A 19,292-nucleotide genomic window follows, 5' to 3' on the forward strand; every position below is an offset into this window, starting at 1 on the left:
ATATACATAGTCCTAACAAATTACTATAGAACGTCATGACTAAATAACCATTAACATAAAAGATTATTAAAATATAATTAAGTTGCGTATTAACCATTCTAAGATGCATTGTTAGATTCCCAAGACGTTTTATCATCCATCTATTTTATCCTAAGTTTGTTTTTTTTCCTAATATGGACAATGCGGGAAATGCTTATTAATATTCAGATAGAAAACTTCTCATTGTTTTAGTCAGCTAAATCCATAACATTTCAGGAAAGGGAAAAAGATCGACAACCCAATATGAGTTCAACATTTTCAATAGCAGGAAGGCCTATAGGGGTTGGCAATGGCAAAAGAGAATTCTGTAAAAAAGCTTTAGTGATTAGAGCAACAAGAAGTGGTGGAGTAACAATGGCCCCCAGGGAAAAGAACTCAGTTATCTTCCCTGGATTGTCAAAACATGGCATTCCTCACACTGATCTCCATGTCCGTGACATTGTCGAGAGGCAGTCTCAGCAGGCTAGCTTGTTTGGCAAGGAAGATGCCTGCAGAAGAAAGCCTGAGTTCCATCCTTTGTTCCTTGAAGAAGCTTATGAAAGATGCAGAAAAATTTGTGCAGAATATGCAAAGACTTTTTATCTAGGTCCAATTTCACTTCCCTTCTATCCAACAATTTCAATCATTGGCAAATGGCTTACTGATGAATTTTTTATGCTGCAGGTACTTTGTTAATGACAAAGGAGCGACAAAAGGCAATCTGGGCGATTTATGGTAAGTACTAACTGTCAACTCTGCAGATTAATACAAGGAGAGGACTCATTTTCTAAGTTGTTTTTGTTTAAAAGGCCATTGTTTCCCGCTTCCCAGAGATTGCAGGGTTCAGTGGAGACTCCAGTTTTTAAACCGGGCTTGCAAAGCAAGTGTCGAGGAATTTCTGGGCTCTTAAAAAAAAAAAAAAAAAAAAAACACTAATTTAAATGATTTTCTGCAGTTTGGTGCAGGAGGACTGATGAGCTAGTTGATGGGCACAATGCTGTGTGCATGAACTCCAGTGTTCTTGATAGATGGGAAGAGAGGCTGCAAGACATCTTTGATGGGCGCCCTTATGACATGCTTGATGCTGCACTTACTGATACTGTTTTTAACTTCCCTTTAGACATCAAGGTGCCTGCAGAATTCGCTTTTCTGTAGTTGTCTCCTGTGAAGTGTGAACATCCTGAATTTTTTTTAAATCCGAACATGTACTCCTGATGCAAGAAAGTTAATGTAATAACAGATTTATTTTTTTGTTCAGCCTTTCAGAGACATGATTGAGGGAATGAGAATGGATACAAGGACATGTCGATACGAAAACTTTCAAGAACTCTATCTTTATTGCTACTATGTAGCTGGGACAGTCGGCCTAATGAGTGTTCCAATAATGGGAATCGCACCAGAATCTGTAGTTTCTACTCAAAGTGTATACAACGCTGCACTATACTTGGGAGTTGGAAATCAATTGACAAACATTCTTAGAGATGTGGGAGAGGAGTAAGTTTCAGTATAGAGAAAGCATAGTTTGCTTGCAGTTGAAGCCTCTTAATTTAATTTCTTATTTGTGTTTTATTGTCATTTCAGTGCTTCAAGAGGGAGAGTTTATCTTCCCCAAGATGAACTAGCACAGTTTGGACTATGTGACGAGGATGTTTTCTCCAGAAAGGTGAATGATAGATGGAGAGACTTCATGAAAGAGCAGATTACAAGAGCAAGATTCTACTTCAAGCTGGCCGAAGAAGGAGCTTCACAGCTCAACAAGGCTAGCCGTTGGCCGGTATAATCTATTTAACATTTCCACATCTTAGTACTGATAGTGAAAAAAATGTCAACATAAAACATGAAACTAATAACACACCGATAGTATCAATCATATATAAAAAAATTTAGATATTTTCAAGTGCAAGAAAAACAAAACTCAATCTAGATTCAAGACATCATTGAAAGTGAAGGAAATTAAAAACATCAATTTCATAAAAAAGTCAAGGCTTTTTGTAGAAGATTACAAAATGATTGATGGTGATATATATAAATGTTTATGCAGGTATGGTCATCCTTGCTACTGTACAGAGAGATTCTGGATGCAATTGAAGAAAATGACTATGATAACTTGACAAAAAGGGCCTATGTTGGAATGACAAGGAAGTTTATGATGCTGCCCTTGGCATATTCTAAAGCTAAATCAACACCACCTAGCTTCAGCTTTCCATATAGAATTTGATTGTAGAAGGGCTTGTGACTTTGTAAATGTAATATTAGTTGCCCCCTTTTTAAGGGTTGACAACTTACGCTTTAAAATTGTCGGGAGTTGTAGGTATATACGGATTTTGTGAAGTCTGTCAATTATGTAAAGCTGCAATTCCTTCCATGAACTACTTAGCAATTTTTCTACCACGGCATCTAAGTAAAACCACAAGACAGTGGCAATATGAGTTTAAGCACCGGTAAACTCTCGTTGGAGAGAATTGGTTAAGCATAATACTATGAATACAAACGAGAAGACATGAACCACTTAAGTTAATGATTAAGATTAACCAAAGGACATTAACTCATTTGGAAGTTTTTAACGAACTTGGCAATAATAAAATAAACCTTGAAGGGATGAGAATACTTTCAAATGCAACCATCCAAACCTGTACAGTCCAAAGCAACAGAAAATAGAATGAAAACAAAGAAAAGAAGTTGCTAGAGAACACATTAGATTGAGACTAAGGAAAAAATTATAAAGCACCCATTATAAAAGACAAAAATAGAAAAGTTGACTCATCATCCCTCTACAGATCCCCAACCCCAAGATATTGTATCCTTCTACATGAGAAAAAGGACAAGAGAAAGGAACAAAATCAAAATAAAGAAATAAAAATGCCATATTGTTTGCTGGAAATGGTACTTGAGCCACTACGGCGACGCCAGCTCCACTGCTTCCTCTTTGTTGAAACTTAAGCAAACAACCGAATGAAGGGGCTGTCCCTGCCAATTCTACATGCTTTTCCACCCAATCATCACCTCAGTGAAATTATAAATCTTAAATTTGAAAAAAGCCCTCAGTACATAAACCACCTGCAGGCACTGGATGCAGGGAATATATCGATTTAATACCAGCTTGCATCATAGGAAGTAGTCAGGTGTTCTCCTTGTCACATCTGGCTCTCCTCTCCTTGGAGCAGGCTCAAACTGCAAACATACAATGTTCATAAATGGCAAAGCATATATAACAACCTGAGATGCAGCAGGGCCTATAGTATTCATGCTTATGTGCTCAGTTTGTGTGCATGCGGATGAGCGAGAGTGCGAATGAGATGAGTGTACATGTGACTCTGCAAGAATGTGAGTGAGACCAACCTGAATGAAAGTGTGACCCTTGCAGTCATCAACTTCCAAGATGGATGCCATGTTTCCACAGCGATAACAATAATTAGGTGCACTAAATATAGTAACCACTTTTTGTTCCTGTCAAAAGAATGCAAACCAATTATCCATCAGTCACAAACCCAAAAATTAAGAACGCCAATAAAAACTTCAGAATTGGGCAAAGTAGTTACATGACCCCAGTTGTATCCTTCCATAACCAGCTGGTGCGCCCTTGCAATCAGCTTTAAGTTATTTGTATGATTAAATTGCTCTGATATATCCTGAAAAACAACAAAAATTAGCACACCCAAAGAAAAGAGCATTTAAATGGGAAAAAAGAAAGGGAAATTATTTTTACTTGACCAAAGGTGTATCCAGCACCCCTGGGTGAGATACCCCAACCACAACGATCATCTGGATCAGACCATAAAAGATCACACATCGGACCCTCATGGGGAACTTCTTGAACACGATCAAAATTACGTATGTTATCAAGGGTCTCAATGGATGGAGATAATCCACCATGGAGACAAAATATTTCTGATTCAACCTTCAAAAGAGAGAGGAAAATATAATAAAGATCCAAATAATAATCCCAAACTGTGAATATTAACAAAACCAATGACATCACAAATAAAAGTCAATATTCTACTCGCTAAATAAACATGTTAGCACTGAGCAAGCACAAACTCGAAACTACTGGCTTTGTTAACGACGAACTATAAAATATATGGAACTTGAAGAATTAGCAATTGCTCAACTTAGGAGTCGCCAGGATACTTCACAAATTGAGATTTCTAAGTAGCATTCTTTTTTCCTTCAAAGTTTCTTTTCATGCCCAGAGCTATTCTATGTTTATCTTTAAGACATCAACAAATAATATATAGTCATACTAACCAATGCAGTCAGTGGAAAATAGTCGAACAAATCTGTAAATATCTTCCAGACATTGGCATTTCCATACCTGCAAATATATACAAAAATAAATATCTTAACAGACTAGTAGGAAAGAAAGAACTTTAAAATGGAAGTTACTGAATTAAGAGAATAGAAGGAAGGGATAATAGCAGAAATATAGTTTTTATATTTCTAAAAGAAACCAGGAAAATATTGCATTCATTTACATGAATAATTTGTCATATCTACAACCTTAACCAGTATTCATATTTTCCAAAAAAGATAGCCCACAGACTATACACCTGGAATAAAATTATTTCCTGCAGAATCATATATACTAGCTAGCTACGACTGTCTCTATAGGATCCCACATTGAAAGGGAAAAGGGTGGGCATGTGGGTTATAAAGGCTTGGGCACCCTCCCTTGGCAAGCCGGTTTTCCAAGGAGAGTTCTACCCAAGCCCATGAAAGACTCATGGCCCAGCCCAAAATTTTTGAATTATTGGAGTGGATTCCTATCAATTGGTATCAGAGGATGATCCTGCACCTATATGGCAACGCACGCGTGGCAGGCTGACCCATGACCGGCTAACCTTGGGCCCGGGCTGCTACCCCTATAAAGGGCATGAAGACCCGAGGGAAAGAGGATCCGCATAGTCACCCAAGGGGTAAAAAAGCCAACGGGGGTAAAGAAGCCGACGTGGACGTCGGTTGCGGAAGCGTGATGGAATGTTAGGATCCCACATTGAAAGGGAAAAGGGCGGGCATGTGGGTTATAAAGGCTTGGACACCCTCTCTTGGCAAGCCGGTTTTCCAAGGAAAGTTCTACCCAAGCCCATGAAAGACCCATGACCCAGCCCAAAATTGTTGAGTTATTGGAGTGGGTTCCTATCAGTCTCACTGAACAAACAATAATCTGTATGACAGTGCCCAGACATAGTCCTATAACAACTTAAACAAAAAGGAAGGAAAGCAAATACAAAGTGTCTGAAAGAAACAATTTAAAATTTTATGACAAATTCTGAATTAAGGTTATAATCTTAGTCACAAACTATTAAAAAAATATGATCCTTAGAAACCAAGGATTCCAGGAAACTCACTTCCTAAGGCACTCATCATAGAACCCATAAACTTGAGTAATCTGCAATAAGAAACATTATTCCATAATCAGCATTTAAAAAATAAACAAATCAATCAAGACAAATAGATGTAAAATCAAGAATCAAAATCATAATGTTGCAAACAGAAATTTCACCTCTAATGGAACAACAAAAACAAAATGATACTGAATTGAATTTTCCAATATTTTAATAAATAAACTATAGCCCTGCGGTCAGATCCGACAACTACTATTAAATATTCTCTAACTTGAAATCAAGCAAAGAAAATAGTTACATAAACCATGCTCAGTAATTTAATGCATAACTAAAACTACATAAGAAAGCATACCTGACGACTTTCATGATTTCCCCTAAGAATAGTAATCCTCTGAGAATAACGCACTTTCAAAGCAACAAGTAGCTGGATAAAAAATTTCAACCGCATTACAACCATATACAAAATGAAAATGTTTCCAAACAATTTTTTAAAGGAAATGAATCATAAACAATTGATAATTTATAAAATGCAATGCTTTACACTTTGAATTAAAGGCATCAAGTGATGAAAAGAAAGATAGCAACTCTACTTACTGTTACAGTTTCAACTGAGTAGTACCCACGGTCGACATAATCCCCCATGAACAAGTAATTTGTATCCGGACACTGATCAGAAAAATTGAATCCAAACATAAGTTCATAATCATGACTCAAATAGGGAAATCAAAATGAATCTACTCAGGGAAAATGAAAAAATAAAGAGTTCCAGCAAATACAAATATTGCACCACATCAAAAGGAAATGTTAGATCCAAAATTTTAATTATATGATATCACCCTTCAGGCATTGGCCACCCTAGGCAAATAAGTGAGACCAGAAATATTTTAGTTGGGGGACATGTGGTAGCAAGCTCATGATATTTCAACCTAGGATAGGTATCATTACATAACATTTCTAGAAAGAGGTCATCAATGAAAAACTGAACTGACAGGGTCCAATTGCCAATTGTATTATAGTTTAACCTCGAGGGATATTAAGGAAATTTCCCTTCACTATATTTTATATTAAGAAAACAATGTTTCATATCATTTCTATAATACACTCATCTGGAGCTCAATTAGCAGATTTCCACATTAAAATTAAACTCCATTAGCATCTAACCATAAATCACAGGCCTTAATTAATCACCATATCTTCAGCAAAGAAAATAACCCGAACTAGAACAATTACCTTTCCCCCAATGCGAAAAAGCTCTGCAAGATCATGAAATTGCCCATGAATATCACCACAGATTGTAACAGGGCTCTTCACAGGCTGCATTGCATAAAACCAAAAAGATTAACTAGAATTCACTGCCACTTCAAGTTCATGATGCTGTAGCATGTCTTACACCCAAAAACAAGAATAAAAAAATAATAATGAACACAAACCTAATGCACTAACCACAAAACCAATAACTTTGAGCGACACAGAAAATCCACAAGTAGTCTAGATCTCATAGGCCTAGTAATAACCATGACAAGTTGAAACAGATTGACAAAAATTCTTTTCCACCCAAATAAAGTAAAAAGCAGAATCATGCTAAAATATATTAAGCCCTTACTAGAAAAGAAAAGATGCACAAATTACCATTGCTAGGCTACAAAATTCTGAACTCTGACCTAGATACAAATCCAATCCAGAACCCATTTTCTACAAATTCAAAAATTAGCCGAGAAGATTATTGTTGTTTGGCAAAAATTATTAATTCGTATTGAGAAGTAATAAGTGCCAACGATTTCTAAAAGAAAAAGTTAAATAAGAGACAGAAAAAGAAATCATTGCAACAAGTGCGTTCATTAGCTACTAACAAACTCAAAGAAACTAGTGATGATAAATCACCTTCCTTTATGACAACCTCCAATGGTCAATCTAGATCTAAGAAGTTGAGAACAAAAAAATAATGAATGAGAAAATGAAGCATGAGAAATGCAAAATACGTACATATCACAGGGATGTCTAAAAGAATCCATAGATATATATCTGTAATTAGAAAACCAAAAAAAAAAAAAAAAAAAAAAAAAAGGTAATAATACAATGGAAAGAGAAGCATACCTGGACATTGCTTTCTTCCATCAATATCTCTTTAGCCTTATCACATAACATTCTAACCTGAATCATGAAGACAAATATCATAGGTAAATAAATCAGTAGAATGCTGATAGAAAACTTTCATCCAACAAAGATGTAATAAACAAATAAATGTGACAAAAAAGAAGGAAGAATAAGACAAATGCACAAATTGGAGAACTACACTTCATTAAGGATAAAACTTTAAAAGGAAAAGCTCCCACTAATATAAGGCAAAAAAACTAAAAGTTGTAAATTTCATCAGATTCTAAATAATTAACCGTCTTCCAATAGAAAGAGTTCCAGGAAACTATAGTGATTAATATATTGTCACATGTTCCAAAGCATTTACCTCTGGTTTTAGCCATCACCGTATTACTTCTCATAATCAATCAAACATAATAATGACAGGAACTAACCAAAAACAGAGAACACAAAGGATACTGTTATTTAAGTAAGATTAAACAGAGAACCATAGCTTCAACCATTCTTAATATTCTATATCCTAAAAAAAACAAATTAAAGAAGTTTGCAAGCTCCTTCAGCTTCAAAACCAACGATTTTATGAAAACATGAAAATGTCACATATCCCAAGATCCATTTACCTACGCCCTAACATCTAATAAGAAACAATTGGCCACGTCGCCACCCATCAAGAACACCCAATTCATCAAGAAATCAGTCAGCATAGCTGGCAAGATCAACATTAAGACTCACCACTTAGATTTCAGCAGCTCAACGAGTTAAATTACTTCTATTTCACAAAAACTTTTCAAAATTTCTACTCTCTGATTCATTAATACAATGGATTACAACTCAAAATCCCTAAATTCAACAAAAGTTGTCACTTTCACCATCCCAAAATCAAATTTAAAGCAATACCCCCAGCAGATCTGATCCCACTACCCTCAAATGAACCCCAAAACTTCAAGATCGGTTCAAACAAACCCTAATTTCACACAACTCACAGATCACCCACCAAAACCAAAACTTTAACCGATAACGCCTCTCGAACTCCACCCAACCCGGATCCGACTCATTCCCCCGAAAACCAACCACAAAACACTCAAAAGCACCCAAAAAAAAAAAAAAAATTAAAATTTTCAAAAATTAAACCTTCAATTTACGGTACCTCTTGCTCCGACAAGGGCTTGCACTGCATGAGCTGAGAAATCTGCTCGTCGAGGCTTCCATTCGTGTTTGAAGGGACCGAATCCAAGCTCATTTTGATCTTCTTTCTCTCGTCGTTTTTGTCTCCTCTTCTTGATACTTCTAAAGCTACAGATTCAGATCCCTCCAATTGCTCTGCACGATAACCCTAACCCTAGATTTCGAGTAGAAACGATTTACAAACCCTAATTGTGATTCCAAACCCTAGAATTTCAATTTCGTTCTTCGAAAGGGTTTAGAAAGAGAGAGAGAGAAGAGAAAATGAAATGAAATGAAAAAAGAAAGCAAACAAAGTGAACGGTGGTGGAGAAACCAATAATAATGATCTTTAGTTTAATTTTTTTCTTTGGGTTTTTTCACTACGGTCCCTCATCAGAAGTTTTTAACGAAAGAATCCCTAAAAAATCTTGGGTCCGACTGGTGAACTAAGTCATCTGCATGGACATTCTACTCAGGGACGAAACCAAAAAATTATTTCCGAGAGGGCTCAAAAAAATTTTAAATTGATATAAGAATAATATTTAATAGAGACAGAGTAAACAAAATTTATTTTGAAATAGAGAAACAAATGAAAAAACAGTATATGTTGAATTTTGTAAAACAAAATGAAAAAATTAGAGCATTATAACTATTTATTATGATTAATAGATATTTTAATAAAATTAAAACAATAAAATGTAATCATTTATGTATTTTATATAAAACTATTATGAGTGCTGGAGGTCGGGGGGCTCCCTTGGCTCCGCCCCAGATTCTAGCATGTATCTTTTATTTCCTACATTCATTATATAATTATCATGATTATTGTTGAGCAATTTTGAAAAACAAGTGTAGATATGTGAAATTAAATTCATTACCAGTTTTGAAATTCGTCATGAGAATCCTTATAATAATCTCGATTGAAAGAGTGTATTATATTACATATGCATTCATGCGATTAATAACATCCTATTTTTGTATTTGTATATAGTTGTAACAATTATTGATTAATTTTTAAATAAAAGCATAGATGTGAATCTTATTTGATGTATATTTATTTTTGTCAATAACATTTAATTTTTAAAATTTAATAATGGGATTTCGATAGAGCTTTATAAGGCTAAAATAATAATACTCTAAACAATGGACCTACAATCAAATATATATATTAAGTATTAATGAAATCATTATTATGAAATTTAATTAAAATTTTAAAATAGCTTAATTAAATAATAAAATAATTATTAATTATTAAAATTAAATAAATGATTGCATTAATACAAAATGTAATTAATGATTATTATAATCATTATTAAAATCTTGTATTCAAATATGTTATATAGGTTTGCAGTTCTCATTTTCAAACAAGCATATTAAATGCATTTTCATTTTCTAGATACATATTATTTAAATTAATCCCTTTTTAATATTTTCAATATTTTCGCCGAATGAAAAATGAATAAACCCTATATTTTAAGAAAAAACTATTTGGTTTACATATTTATAAAAAAGTTTTTGATACAATTCTAAAAGCTAGTTAAAATTTAAAAAAAAAAAAATTCTAATTTTCTACATTAATTTTTCATATTTTTCAACTTTAAAAAAATTGAATATTATTCTAAAACTGTTTCCAAATATTAAGGATATTTATATAACTGAAAGTTTTTTATTCAAATAATCAAACAAATCCTCCCTAAACTTTTTCTTCACTAAACAGTAAACACATGCACATTACCATTCAACTCATGATTATGCATGTGACTCTAATCATTTTACGGATTCATATGATTATTTTTTAATTTACAGGCCCTTTATGATACAAACCAACAAATAGGGGATCTAAATGTACCTACTCCTGATATTATTTGCTTTTTTATTTTAAATTTTTGTGACTATGAAACGGAACTCTTGAACAGCGGGAGGGGAATGTGAGCAACACGGGCAAATAATATTGTACTTCAGAGTGAGATGGCGAGATTTGATTGGACAGAGAGTGACATAAAAAGGGTGGCGCGTGGGACTTAATGGGCTATAGAGACAGAGTGAGATTGTGGATGGGATTGGCTTATGTTAAGAAAGATCTTAAAGGAGTGAAAATAATGTGTGTGTGTGTGTGTAAGTGACGGATGTTGTTGCTAGATCCTTCAAATTTAATCATGAAATACGATTTTTACTATTTCATTCTATTTAAAAAATAAATAGAAAATAAAAATGAATGATTAAAAATATCATATACTATATACTAAGATATTGAATAATATATGCATTTTAATTTTTGAAAGATGAAACAATGATATTTATAAAGCAAAAAATGAATTAGGCTCTCACGATAGAAGTGGTATTATAAACTTATTTTAGATGTAGTATATAAAGGCATGCTTGTTGCCTAATATTGAAGAAACCCAACATTTAGTAAAGCATTTAATATATTTAGGTGGGTATTTGAGTCTATCGAGAGATTATTAAGTTTCAAACGCTCAACAATTTTCATAAATAATTAAATAGTTTGTCTTGTGAGAAATATTCTTTACTTTTATAAGGGTTTTTTTTTTTTTTTTTTCTATATCTAGGGATTTTTTTTTAATCTTTTTAAAGGAATTTTTGTAATAGTTCAAAATAATCTCTAAAATAGGGATGGGCACGGGCCGGGGCGGGGAATCCCCGAATAAAGCCCGTTCCTCAAACGGGGAATTCGGGGAATGTTTAGGGGTTTTGTGTCTTTTTGTATCCTTAACTATTTTCTCCAAATTATAATATACCAACCAAAAAGAAATTAAATATATAATGCACATAGGGATCATACCACCCAAAAAGAAATTACATCTATAATGTACATATTAAATATAAAAACCATAATGCTAAATTGATAATATATTATAATATGTGACATAATATATAATGTGTTATAATAAATTCTAAATAAATTACACCATATATATTATAATGTCTCTTTAATATATAATGTATTACATATGATACATTATACATATATATTATAATAAATTCTAAATAAATAACTACCATATATATTATAATAAATTCTAAATAAATGGCTATAATTATAATATAACAAGAGCAATTAGGTAATAGAATTAAAATAATGATTCAATGAGGGACAAAAAAAAAAATTATAATGATTTATTGATTCATTATAATCAATCAAAACACCAAATGATATACTACATATATATTATGTATTAACATAAGATTATAGATAATAGCATATTATGTGTAATGCATAACATATATATGTCATATACATTATACTAATATAGTATATACTATATATAACATATAATGTATAATATATAATGTATAATATCAAATGTATACCATATATAATATATAATGTACAATGTCGAATGTATAACTTTTGTTTCATAGCATTAACATATTATGTATAATATATAATACATATATATTAGTTTTATTTATTACCTATTTGTATATGGTTTCATAAAATACTTACACAATTATAATTTGTCATTATATAATAAATGATTAGTTTTCAAATATTAAAATTAATATAGGTATATATGATTGATTTTTAAATATTAAAATTTAATATATATATATACGGGCCAAGGCGGGGCAAGACCTATCCCAGCCCCAGCCCGTCCCCGAATTTCGGGGCTAATTTTAGGCCTGATCCTTGCCCAAAGCCCGAATGATTCTGGGAAAATCCGTCCCGTTCGGGGCAGGTTCCCGCGGAGCCGGGCTTTATGCCCATCCCTACTCTAAAAGACTAAAACTCTTGAAATTTAACAATCTCTCGAGTATGGATGAAATTAACCCGAACTCATATTGATGTTTACGGGTTCTTTATCTTTGGACATTTTTTTCTTCCCTTTATTTATGTTTTCTTTAGTTTGCTTAGTTGGTAAACTCATAAGAAACATATTATGAGAAATAGCCACTATTATATCATATCTCAAAACCTTTTATTGTATTTTGTTTTATTTTATTAACATGTTTCTAATAAGGTTAAGTACAGAAATTGCCCCCATTGGCCACTATTCACCAAGTGTAATGAAAATTAACCCATACATGGTGCTCTTTCTAAAATAATCACCCAACTTTCATAATGCCTAGTTTACCCTTGTTTATATGTAATACCTTAAACCAAACTATTACTTGATCAAAGTCTGTGCCAATTGATTTCTAAAAGGTTAGCTTCTCTTGATTGATACATTTGTTTATATACAATTTATGTTTAAAACTATAATTTTAGGCTAAATTTACGATGTATTAATGATAGTTGTTAATGCATAGGTTAGAAAATAATTTGTGGTAAGTTTGGTGACATAAAAATGTGATGAAAATAATACAAAGATGAAACACAAATGAAACTTATGTTTGAAATTAAAGTATCCTGTTAATGATAATACTCATAAGATAGAAGATTAAGTATTAGAAACATCTTTATATTGCTTATATTAAATGGAATGGATGGCTTATATACTAGATGAAATTTTCAATTTATTAATAATAATATTTTCTAAAATAAATTAAGATAGATAAGTCAATGTAAAACTTTAAAATTAAAAAATATTATTAAACCATATATATACCTTCTTGGTTATACAAATAACTACTTTTTTATTTCTCCTACATTGACAAGCCTTTGATCAAAATATTAATTATTACATCAGTTAAGATAACGGTTTAAAACAATGACTTATGACCTTTTAAGGGTAAATATGACAATGAAGATTCGACATCAAAGTCATAATGACCCCAAATTAAGGATGATTAAAGAAGATTATTAGTTTATAGATAAAGTAATATTCATCATTTAATATTAATGACACTTTTTTACCATGAATCATTGAGACAATGTGCAATACACCTTTACATTTGATTTAATGTGTTACATGCTTTCAATTGGCACTAATTTTTATTATAGAAGTATCAATGGTAATATAAATGGTGTAAAATAGCAAAAAATGGGTGCTCTAAATTTATCATAATGAAGTTTAATCTCAACTATTTATATCTTTTTTATTTTCGGTCTTCTTATTTATGACCAGTTTCTTATAAATTGCCTTCAACTAGTGTTTATGGTAAAAACAAATTGTTAGGGCCAAAAATTGTCTTGGGCTTGACGAGGCCCAATAACAAAATAAACATGTCACGACCCAAAGCCTCAACCCAATCTCGATTGGGCTTACGCTTAAAATCACCTTGCGACCTACCCACTCTATGAGTTGGGCTATCCTATAAGTTAAGCTAAACTGGGTTTCAACCCATTAGCCTGCAACAGTCTATAAATAGGAAATCAGAATCCCATTCTATTTCCTCTTCTACTAAGATTCTAAATCTTACTCAAACTATTAAACTTAATATGATAAGTTCAAGAAATCTTATCTCTTTCATGATAGGGATTATCTCCCAAAATAGGACTTAGTGTCCTACTAAGATTCCAACTCTTATTTAAACTATTAAACTTAATCTAATAAGGTGAAGAAATCATATTTCTTTCTTGATAGAGATTATCTCCCAAAAAAGAGGACTCAGCGTCCTACTAGGACTCCAACCCCTTGGGTTTACTATAAAAACAGAGGCTTACCCTCTCATTAAGGGCGATCTCCCACAGTCAATCTACACTACTCAAAACCATCTATTTGCTCCTAAATTCTTGCTCCCAAGAACCCGACGCCTCCGCCGTAGTCCTAGCCTCCGACAAGACTCCTAGTAATTCTTCTTCTCCTTAATTCTTATTAAGCCTCTTTCAGCCTTGCTGACTTGAGCGTCGGAGTGCCTACGGCAAACACCACCTCGGTGTTTTCCAGAAGCTTCACGCTTGTCCTTTCATATGTGCAGGTCTAACGGATTGTCAGTGACCTCAACCTCACGAGATCACACCCTATTTTCATGACGGTAGATTTTTTGCATCTACAATGATGATGGTGATGATGATGATGAATTTTGATGCTAGTGTGTGAAGCTCAATCAACATGGAGATGGATCAAAGAAAAAACACTTGCATCAAATGTTTTGTTATTAATTTTTAATTATTATGTATTTTATCATTTGATATGTAAATACAACATCCGGTTTGGATTTAGACTTTGAATTGTTGTTAAATACTTAAATTATGTTAGGATTGTTGTTGAATTTGAACTTTGAGTCATGTTGGGCAGTAATTAAATTGTTATTGTCTTATTGAAAAATAGAAATCTAAAAAAAAAATTGTTTTTTTTTTAGAATATGCTGATGTCATTATGATGTGTGATGATGTCACCGGTCCAACCGACGGTCCAACCGGTTGGACCGATTGAACCGTGACCCGGCCATCAGAGTGGGTTGCCCTCCGGTCCGGTTTTTAAAACAATGGTAGAGTGGAGGCGCAAAAGTGTTGAGGCAAAGTTTAGGGATTTTAGATATTGCGATTTGAGGGGAAAGGAAATAAAAATTCTTTTAATTGTTTTTTACACAAATGGGTAGCTGCAGGCACCCGCAGGTTTGCCTGCCTAACCCGTTGGGAAAATGGGTACGGGTTGAAGAAAACATGTCCAATTTCAAGGACTCTTACCCTATATTTTTTTCTCGGGTATAGGGTGGACCCGTTTTACCAGGTCTACTGATATGACATATACTAAATAATGTAATTTTTTATAATATCACAACATTAACACAATACATGCACAAAATGCACAATATAATTTAATGCTCCCAACAATAAAATAATTTGTGGATTAAAATACTTTCAAACAATTCTAACAGAACTAGAAATGCTTATTTGTAATCCCAAATCAAACCCAAAAAAAAAGCCTAATTTAAACAAAAAAGAAATAGGAGTCCAATACAAAGTTGTCTTACAGATAACTAGAAAACCTACAAAATATATTTTTGCAATTAACTAAATATAAAGAAAGAAAAATACCAAATTTAGGGTATCTTTATTATTTTTAAAAGGTCTCTTTCAGTGTCTGCTTTGGAGTTTTGTTTCCACTAGTTTTGAGGGTTCTAAAACCATTACTTGCCAGATTTTTTATACACTAGTTTTGACTAACTCAAAAACCCCTCAGAACCCATGTAGTATATTTTTGAGGGGTTTATAAAACACTCTAAATCAAGGTGTTTTGGTTTATTTTAGAATTTTATTCCACAAATACCTTATTCACTGCAAAACTATCATAATTATATCAAAAAAAAAAAAAAAAATATGTAACCATATTATGTGCGTCTCCAACCATATTAAATATAAAATAATTTTAAGCAATCATAAAAAAAAATTATTAAAATCTCATTTCTAGATGCTTTCTTACAAAAATGGAGTTACAGTTTTTCAATCATTCCACATGCTGCAAAGAATGACGAAGAATGATAAGGAGACTTTATTACATTTAAAGTTATAAAATACTAATAAGTAAAAAGCAAATAAAGAACTCTTACCTTGTAATTGAAAAAACAAAACTCCCAAATACTAGTTAGAGTTGGGGTATTTTTATGGGCATATATGTAAATTTATCATTTTAAAAAACTATCAAAACTGCTGGAAAATAAACTCCCAAACACAGGTTGGGTGTTTTAAAAACCGTTACAAACCCCCTCAAAATCGCTACGATGGTTTACCCTCAAAACCGCTACTGTGGTTTACCCTCATAACCGCTACCATGAAACTTCAAAGCTGAACCTAAGAGCTTCCTATGTTTGGATTCATATGCGAAATTTCATAAACCAAAAAGATATATTTTTGATCATGTAAACAAGGAAATATATATATATATATATANAAAAAAAAAAAAAAAAAAAAAAAACCAAATAAATTAGGGTTTCAAATCCTAATAAATGAAGGATAATTAATTTGTATTATATATTAATAAATCGCATCCTAATATCAACTTACTCAATCTCAAATTTCAATCCAAGTATGCAAAGTTGTAAGGAAAAACTTAGAATGTGATTTTTATGAATAATTTCATAAATTCTTTTATTGTCTCAATATAATTTCATTTTAATTACAAATGGAGTATTTTAATCACCTCAATATTCATTTTCATGATCTAACGATTACTTCACCGTATATCAGGTAATGTCACCAACAACATTCAGATGGCTATCGCCAACGACTTATATTTGGCAACTTCTCTTTCGCACGTAACCTTTTTCGTTTGTCATAGTGTTTGGCAATAGGTTACTTAGATTATTTGGTGTGTTTGGCTTACGTTAGCCTTTGGGGTCGTTTGGATCATATAATATTTTATTATAGGGGATGTTATATTCACGAAAAGATAGATCACCCTGAAAATTACTAAGAATGTTTAGAAAATGTGTTTGGTTGGTTTGAATAAATTGGTGAATAATATATTTGGTTGGGATGATAAATTGGTGGCTATGTTATTAGATTATTAATTTGTCCTCCTTTTTAAATATTAATATAATATTATTTTTTTAATCATTTTTTAACCCCCTACATTTGAAATTTTGCTAAAACACCTAAACCATATAAAACTTTAATTTGTAGCAAAACCATTCCAAGCCACTGCCAGCAGCCAGCCACCACCGTTGGCCGCCATCAACAGAATGGTGTACAACTGGCCGTATATGGTCGGCCATGCACCAACAAAACCATTTTCGGTAGTGGATCACAAATCCATGGCCATTTTATGGCCAAATCTATGGCTATTTCACGGCCAAAGATGTGGTCGTGAAATTGCAGCCGTGAAATGACCAGATCTGTGGCCATTTCATGACCACATCTTTGGCCATGAAAAGGCCTGATCCGACGTTTTTGGGAAAAGTCCTTACTGGCGTTTTCGGTCATGGATCACAAATCCATGGCTGGAAAATGCCTTACCAGCCCACAACCAACCAGATCTCAGCGGTCGTGCACCATTACGGTGACTGATACCGGCGGTTGGCAGTGGTGAGTAACAGCCGGCGGCTGGCAGTGGTGAGTAATGGCCGATGATGGTCTTGGTTGGCTGACGGTATTTTGTTAACTTTTAAATTTTTTTGTGGCTATGTTGTTTTAGCTAATTTCTCAAATGTAGGGGGGCTGGATAATTGTTATTTTGTAGACATTTGAGGGCAATTGTGTCCGAAATGGTATTTAATTATGGGCAAAATATGTATAAAAATTAGATTATCCAATAATCTTTTAATCCCACCCTTGGGAGAGGGTATCGAATTACCCCCTACATTACTAATAGTAAACACTATTTGTAGTACAAGATACCCATAATATTTTATTACTTGTAAACCAAACACTAGAATCTTGCAAAATGAACAAAGATTACCCCCGTTATCTTATATGCCCCCGATCCAAACGCACCATTTATACTATCAAATATTGTGCACTTCATTATTATTTTATTCTATATTTTTTATCCCAAGGTTAATTACTAGGATGCCTTTGAGGAGTCGTTTGGTTAAGGGTAATAGAAGATGACGCTGGTTATCTATCTTAAAAATGGGATATTACCGTGTTCGGTTTTTAGATAATCAAAGATTCCGATAATCTTTCAATGTGAATGGTGTTTACTATTGGCGAAATTGGGGGTAATTCGATTACCGAGTGAAATGGTGTTATTTAAGATTACTAGGGTAATCTATTTTTAATTTCCATTTTACCCTTAGTTAATTAACATTTTGGACACAAATGCCCTCATATGTCTGTCAAATAACAATTAGCCCAACTATGCAAAATGACTTCAGTAACCCCCTACATTTGAGAATTTGCTAAAACAGTCTAACCATAATAAAAGTATAAAAGTTAACAAAATACCCACAGCCACCCAAGATTACTACAGGCCACTGTCGATAGTCGTCGAAATGGTGCACGGTCGGTTAGATTTGACCGGTCGTGCACCATTCTGGCGACTACCGGTGGTCGACAGTCGCTTGGGTGACGGAGATATTTTTTTATATTTTAAACTTCTATTGTGGCTAGGGTGTTGTAGCCAAATTCTCAAATGTTAGGGGGTTAACAGTGATAATCTAAATAATAAAATAATATTTAAAAAAGGGCAATTTAGTAAAATAGTCTCCCATAATTCTTTTATTCTTCTCAACCAAAAATATTAATTATTTATACCCACCAATCTAGCCAAACATATATTATGAAACATTCTCTTTAATTAATCTATCTTACTGATAATCCTATCTTTTCAATAATACAATATTCCCTAAACTGAACAGCCGCGGATAGTGACAAGTTAACTAAGTGGTTTGTCAAAAATGAGGGTTAAGGTTCTATTTTGGTTTGGTGGAATTGGTTGTGGATTTGGGTTTTGAAGGTTTGTGTGATTGTGTGTTTGATTTTTCGATCGCGATGCTCCCCAGCTTTTCTTCCTCTCTAGCCTGCAACCATCTGCCGACAAAGGCCACAACCACCTATTGCCCAACAACCTAGATTTTTAGTCCCGATTCCGATTCCACCAAATTTGGAACCGAAACTGGCTCCTTGTGGATTCAACATTGCTTACCGCTAACAATAGTATGATTCAACACAATTTCCACAAAAATTAAACAATATCATTCATCTCACATTCTCCACAAAAACAAACATACTCCATAAAAATTAAATCAATCAACACTCCCCAACTTAAAACGTGTGCCATTCTGCTGACATTTTGGCCACGTTCAGCGATGGTGGCTAGTTGTGGCAATAATTTGTGGTGGGGGTGGTTTTGTTAATTTATAAACTTTATTGAGAAAAATATTTGT

At 33.1% G+C, this 19,292-nt stretch overlaps 2 protein-coding genes across 3 annotated transcripts; one reads left to right on the forward strand and one right to left on the reverse strand.

The window, feature by feature from the left end:
* Positions 1-240: 240 nt before the first annotated feature.
* LOC116139360 (phytoene synthase 2, chloroplastic-like) lies at positions 241-2,313 on the forward strand. Its single transcript, XM_031425038.1, has 6 exons — positions 241-625; positions 703-753; positions 974-1,146; positions 1,277-1,512; positions 1,600-1,792; positions 2,060-2,313. The coding sequence occupies exons 1-6, from the start codon at positions 283-285 to the stop codon at positions 2,234-2,236; spliced, it is 1,173 nt and encodes a 390-aa protein (XP_031280898.1). The 5' UTR covers positions 241-282; the 3' UTR covers positions 2,237-2,313.
* Positions 2,314-2,594: 281 nt separating this feature from the next.
* LOC116139361 (serine/threonine-protein phosphatase PP2A-3 catalytic subunit-like) lies at positions 2,595-8,932 on the reverse strand. Of its 2 annotated transcripts, XM_031425039.1 has the most exons (11): positions 8,602-8,932; positions 7,455-7,511; positions 6,591-6,674; positions 5,955-6,026; positions 5,713-5,784; positions 5,364-5,404; positions 4,264-4,330; positions 3,725-3,916; positions 3,558-3,647; positions 3,358-3,465; positions 2,595-3,189 (listed from the first exon to the last, which is right to left on the reverse strand). In XM_031425039.1, exons 1-11 carry the CDS (start codon positions 8,692-8,694, stop codon positions 3,124-3,126), a joined length of 942 nt encoding a protein of 313 aa, XP_031280899.1. In that variant the 5' UTR covers positions 8,695-8,932; the 3' UTR covers positions 2,595-3,123. The 2 variants fall into 2 exon arrangements, with proteins under 2 accessions (XP_031280899.1, XP_031280900.1); XM_031425040.1 differs by lacking the exons at positions 7,455-7,511; positions 8,602-8,932 and adding an exon at positions 6,990-7,064.
* Positions 8,933-19,292: the final 10,360 nt, after the last annotated feature.

Source organism: Pistacia vera, unplaced genomic scaffold (genome assembly GCF_008641045.1).
Source record: "Pistacia vera cultivar Batoury unplaced genomic scaffold, PisVer_v2 Contig350, whole genome shotgun sequence".
Classification (NCBI taxonomy): Eukaryota; Viridiplantae; Streptophyta; class Magnoliopsida; order Sapindales; family Anacardiaceae; genus Pistacia; species Pistacia vera.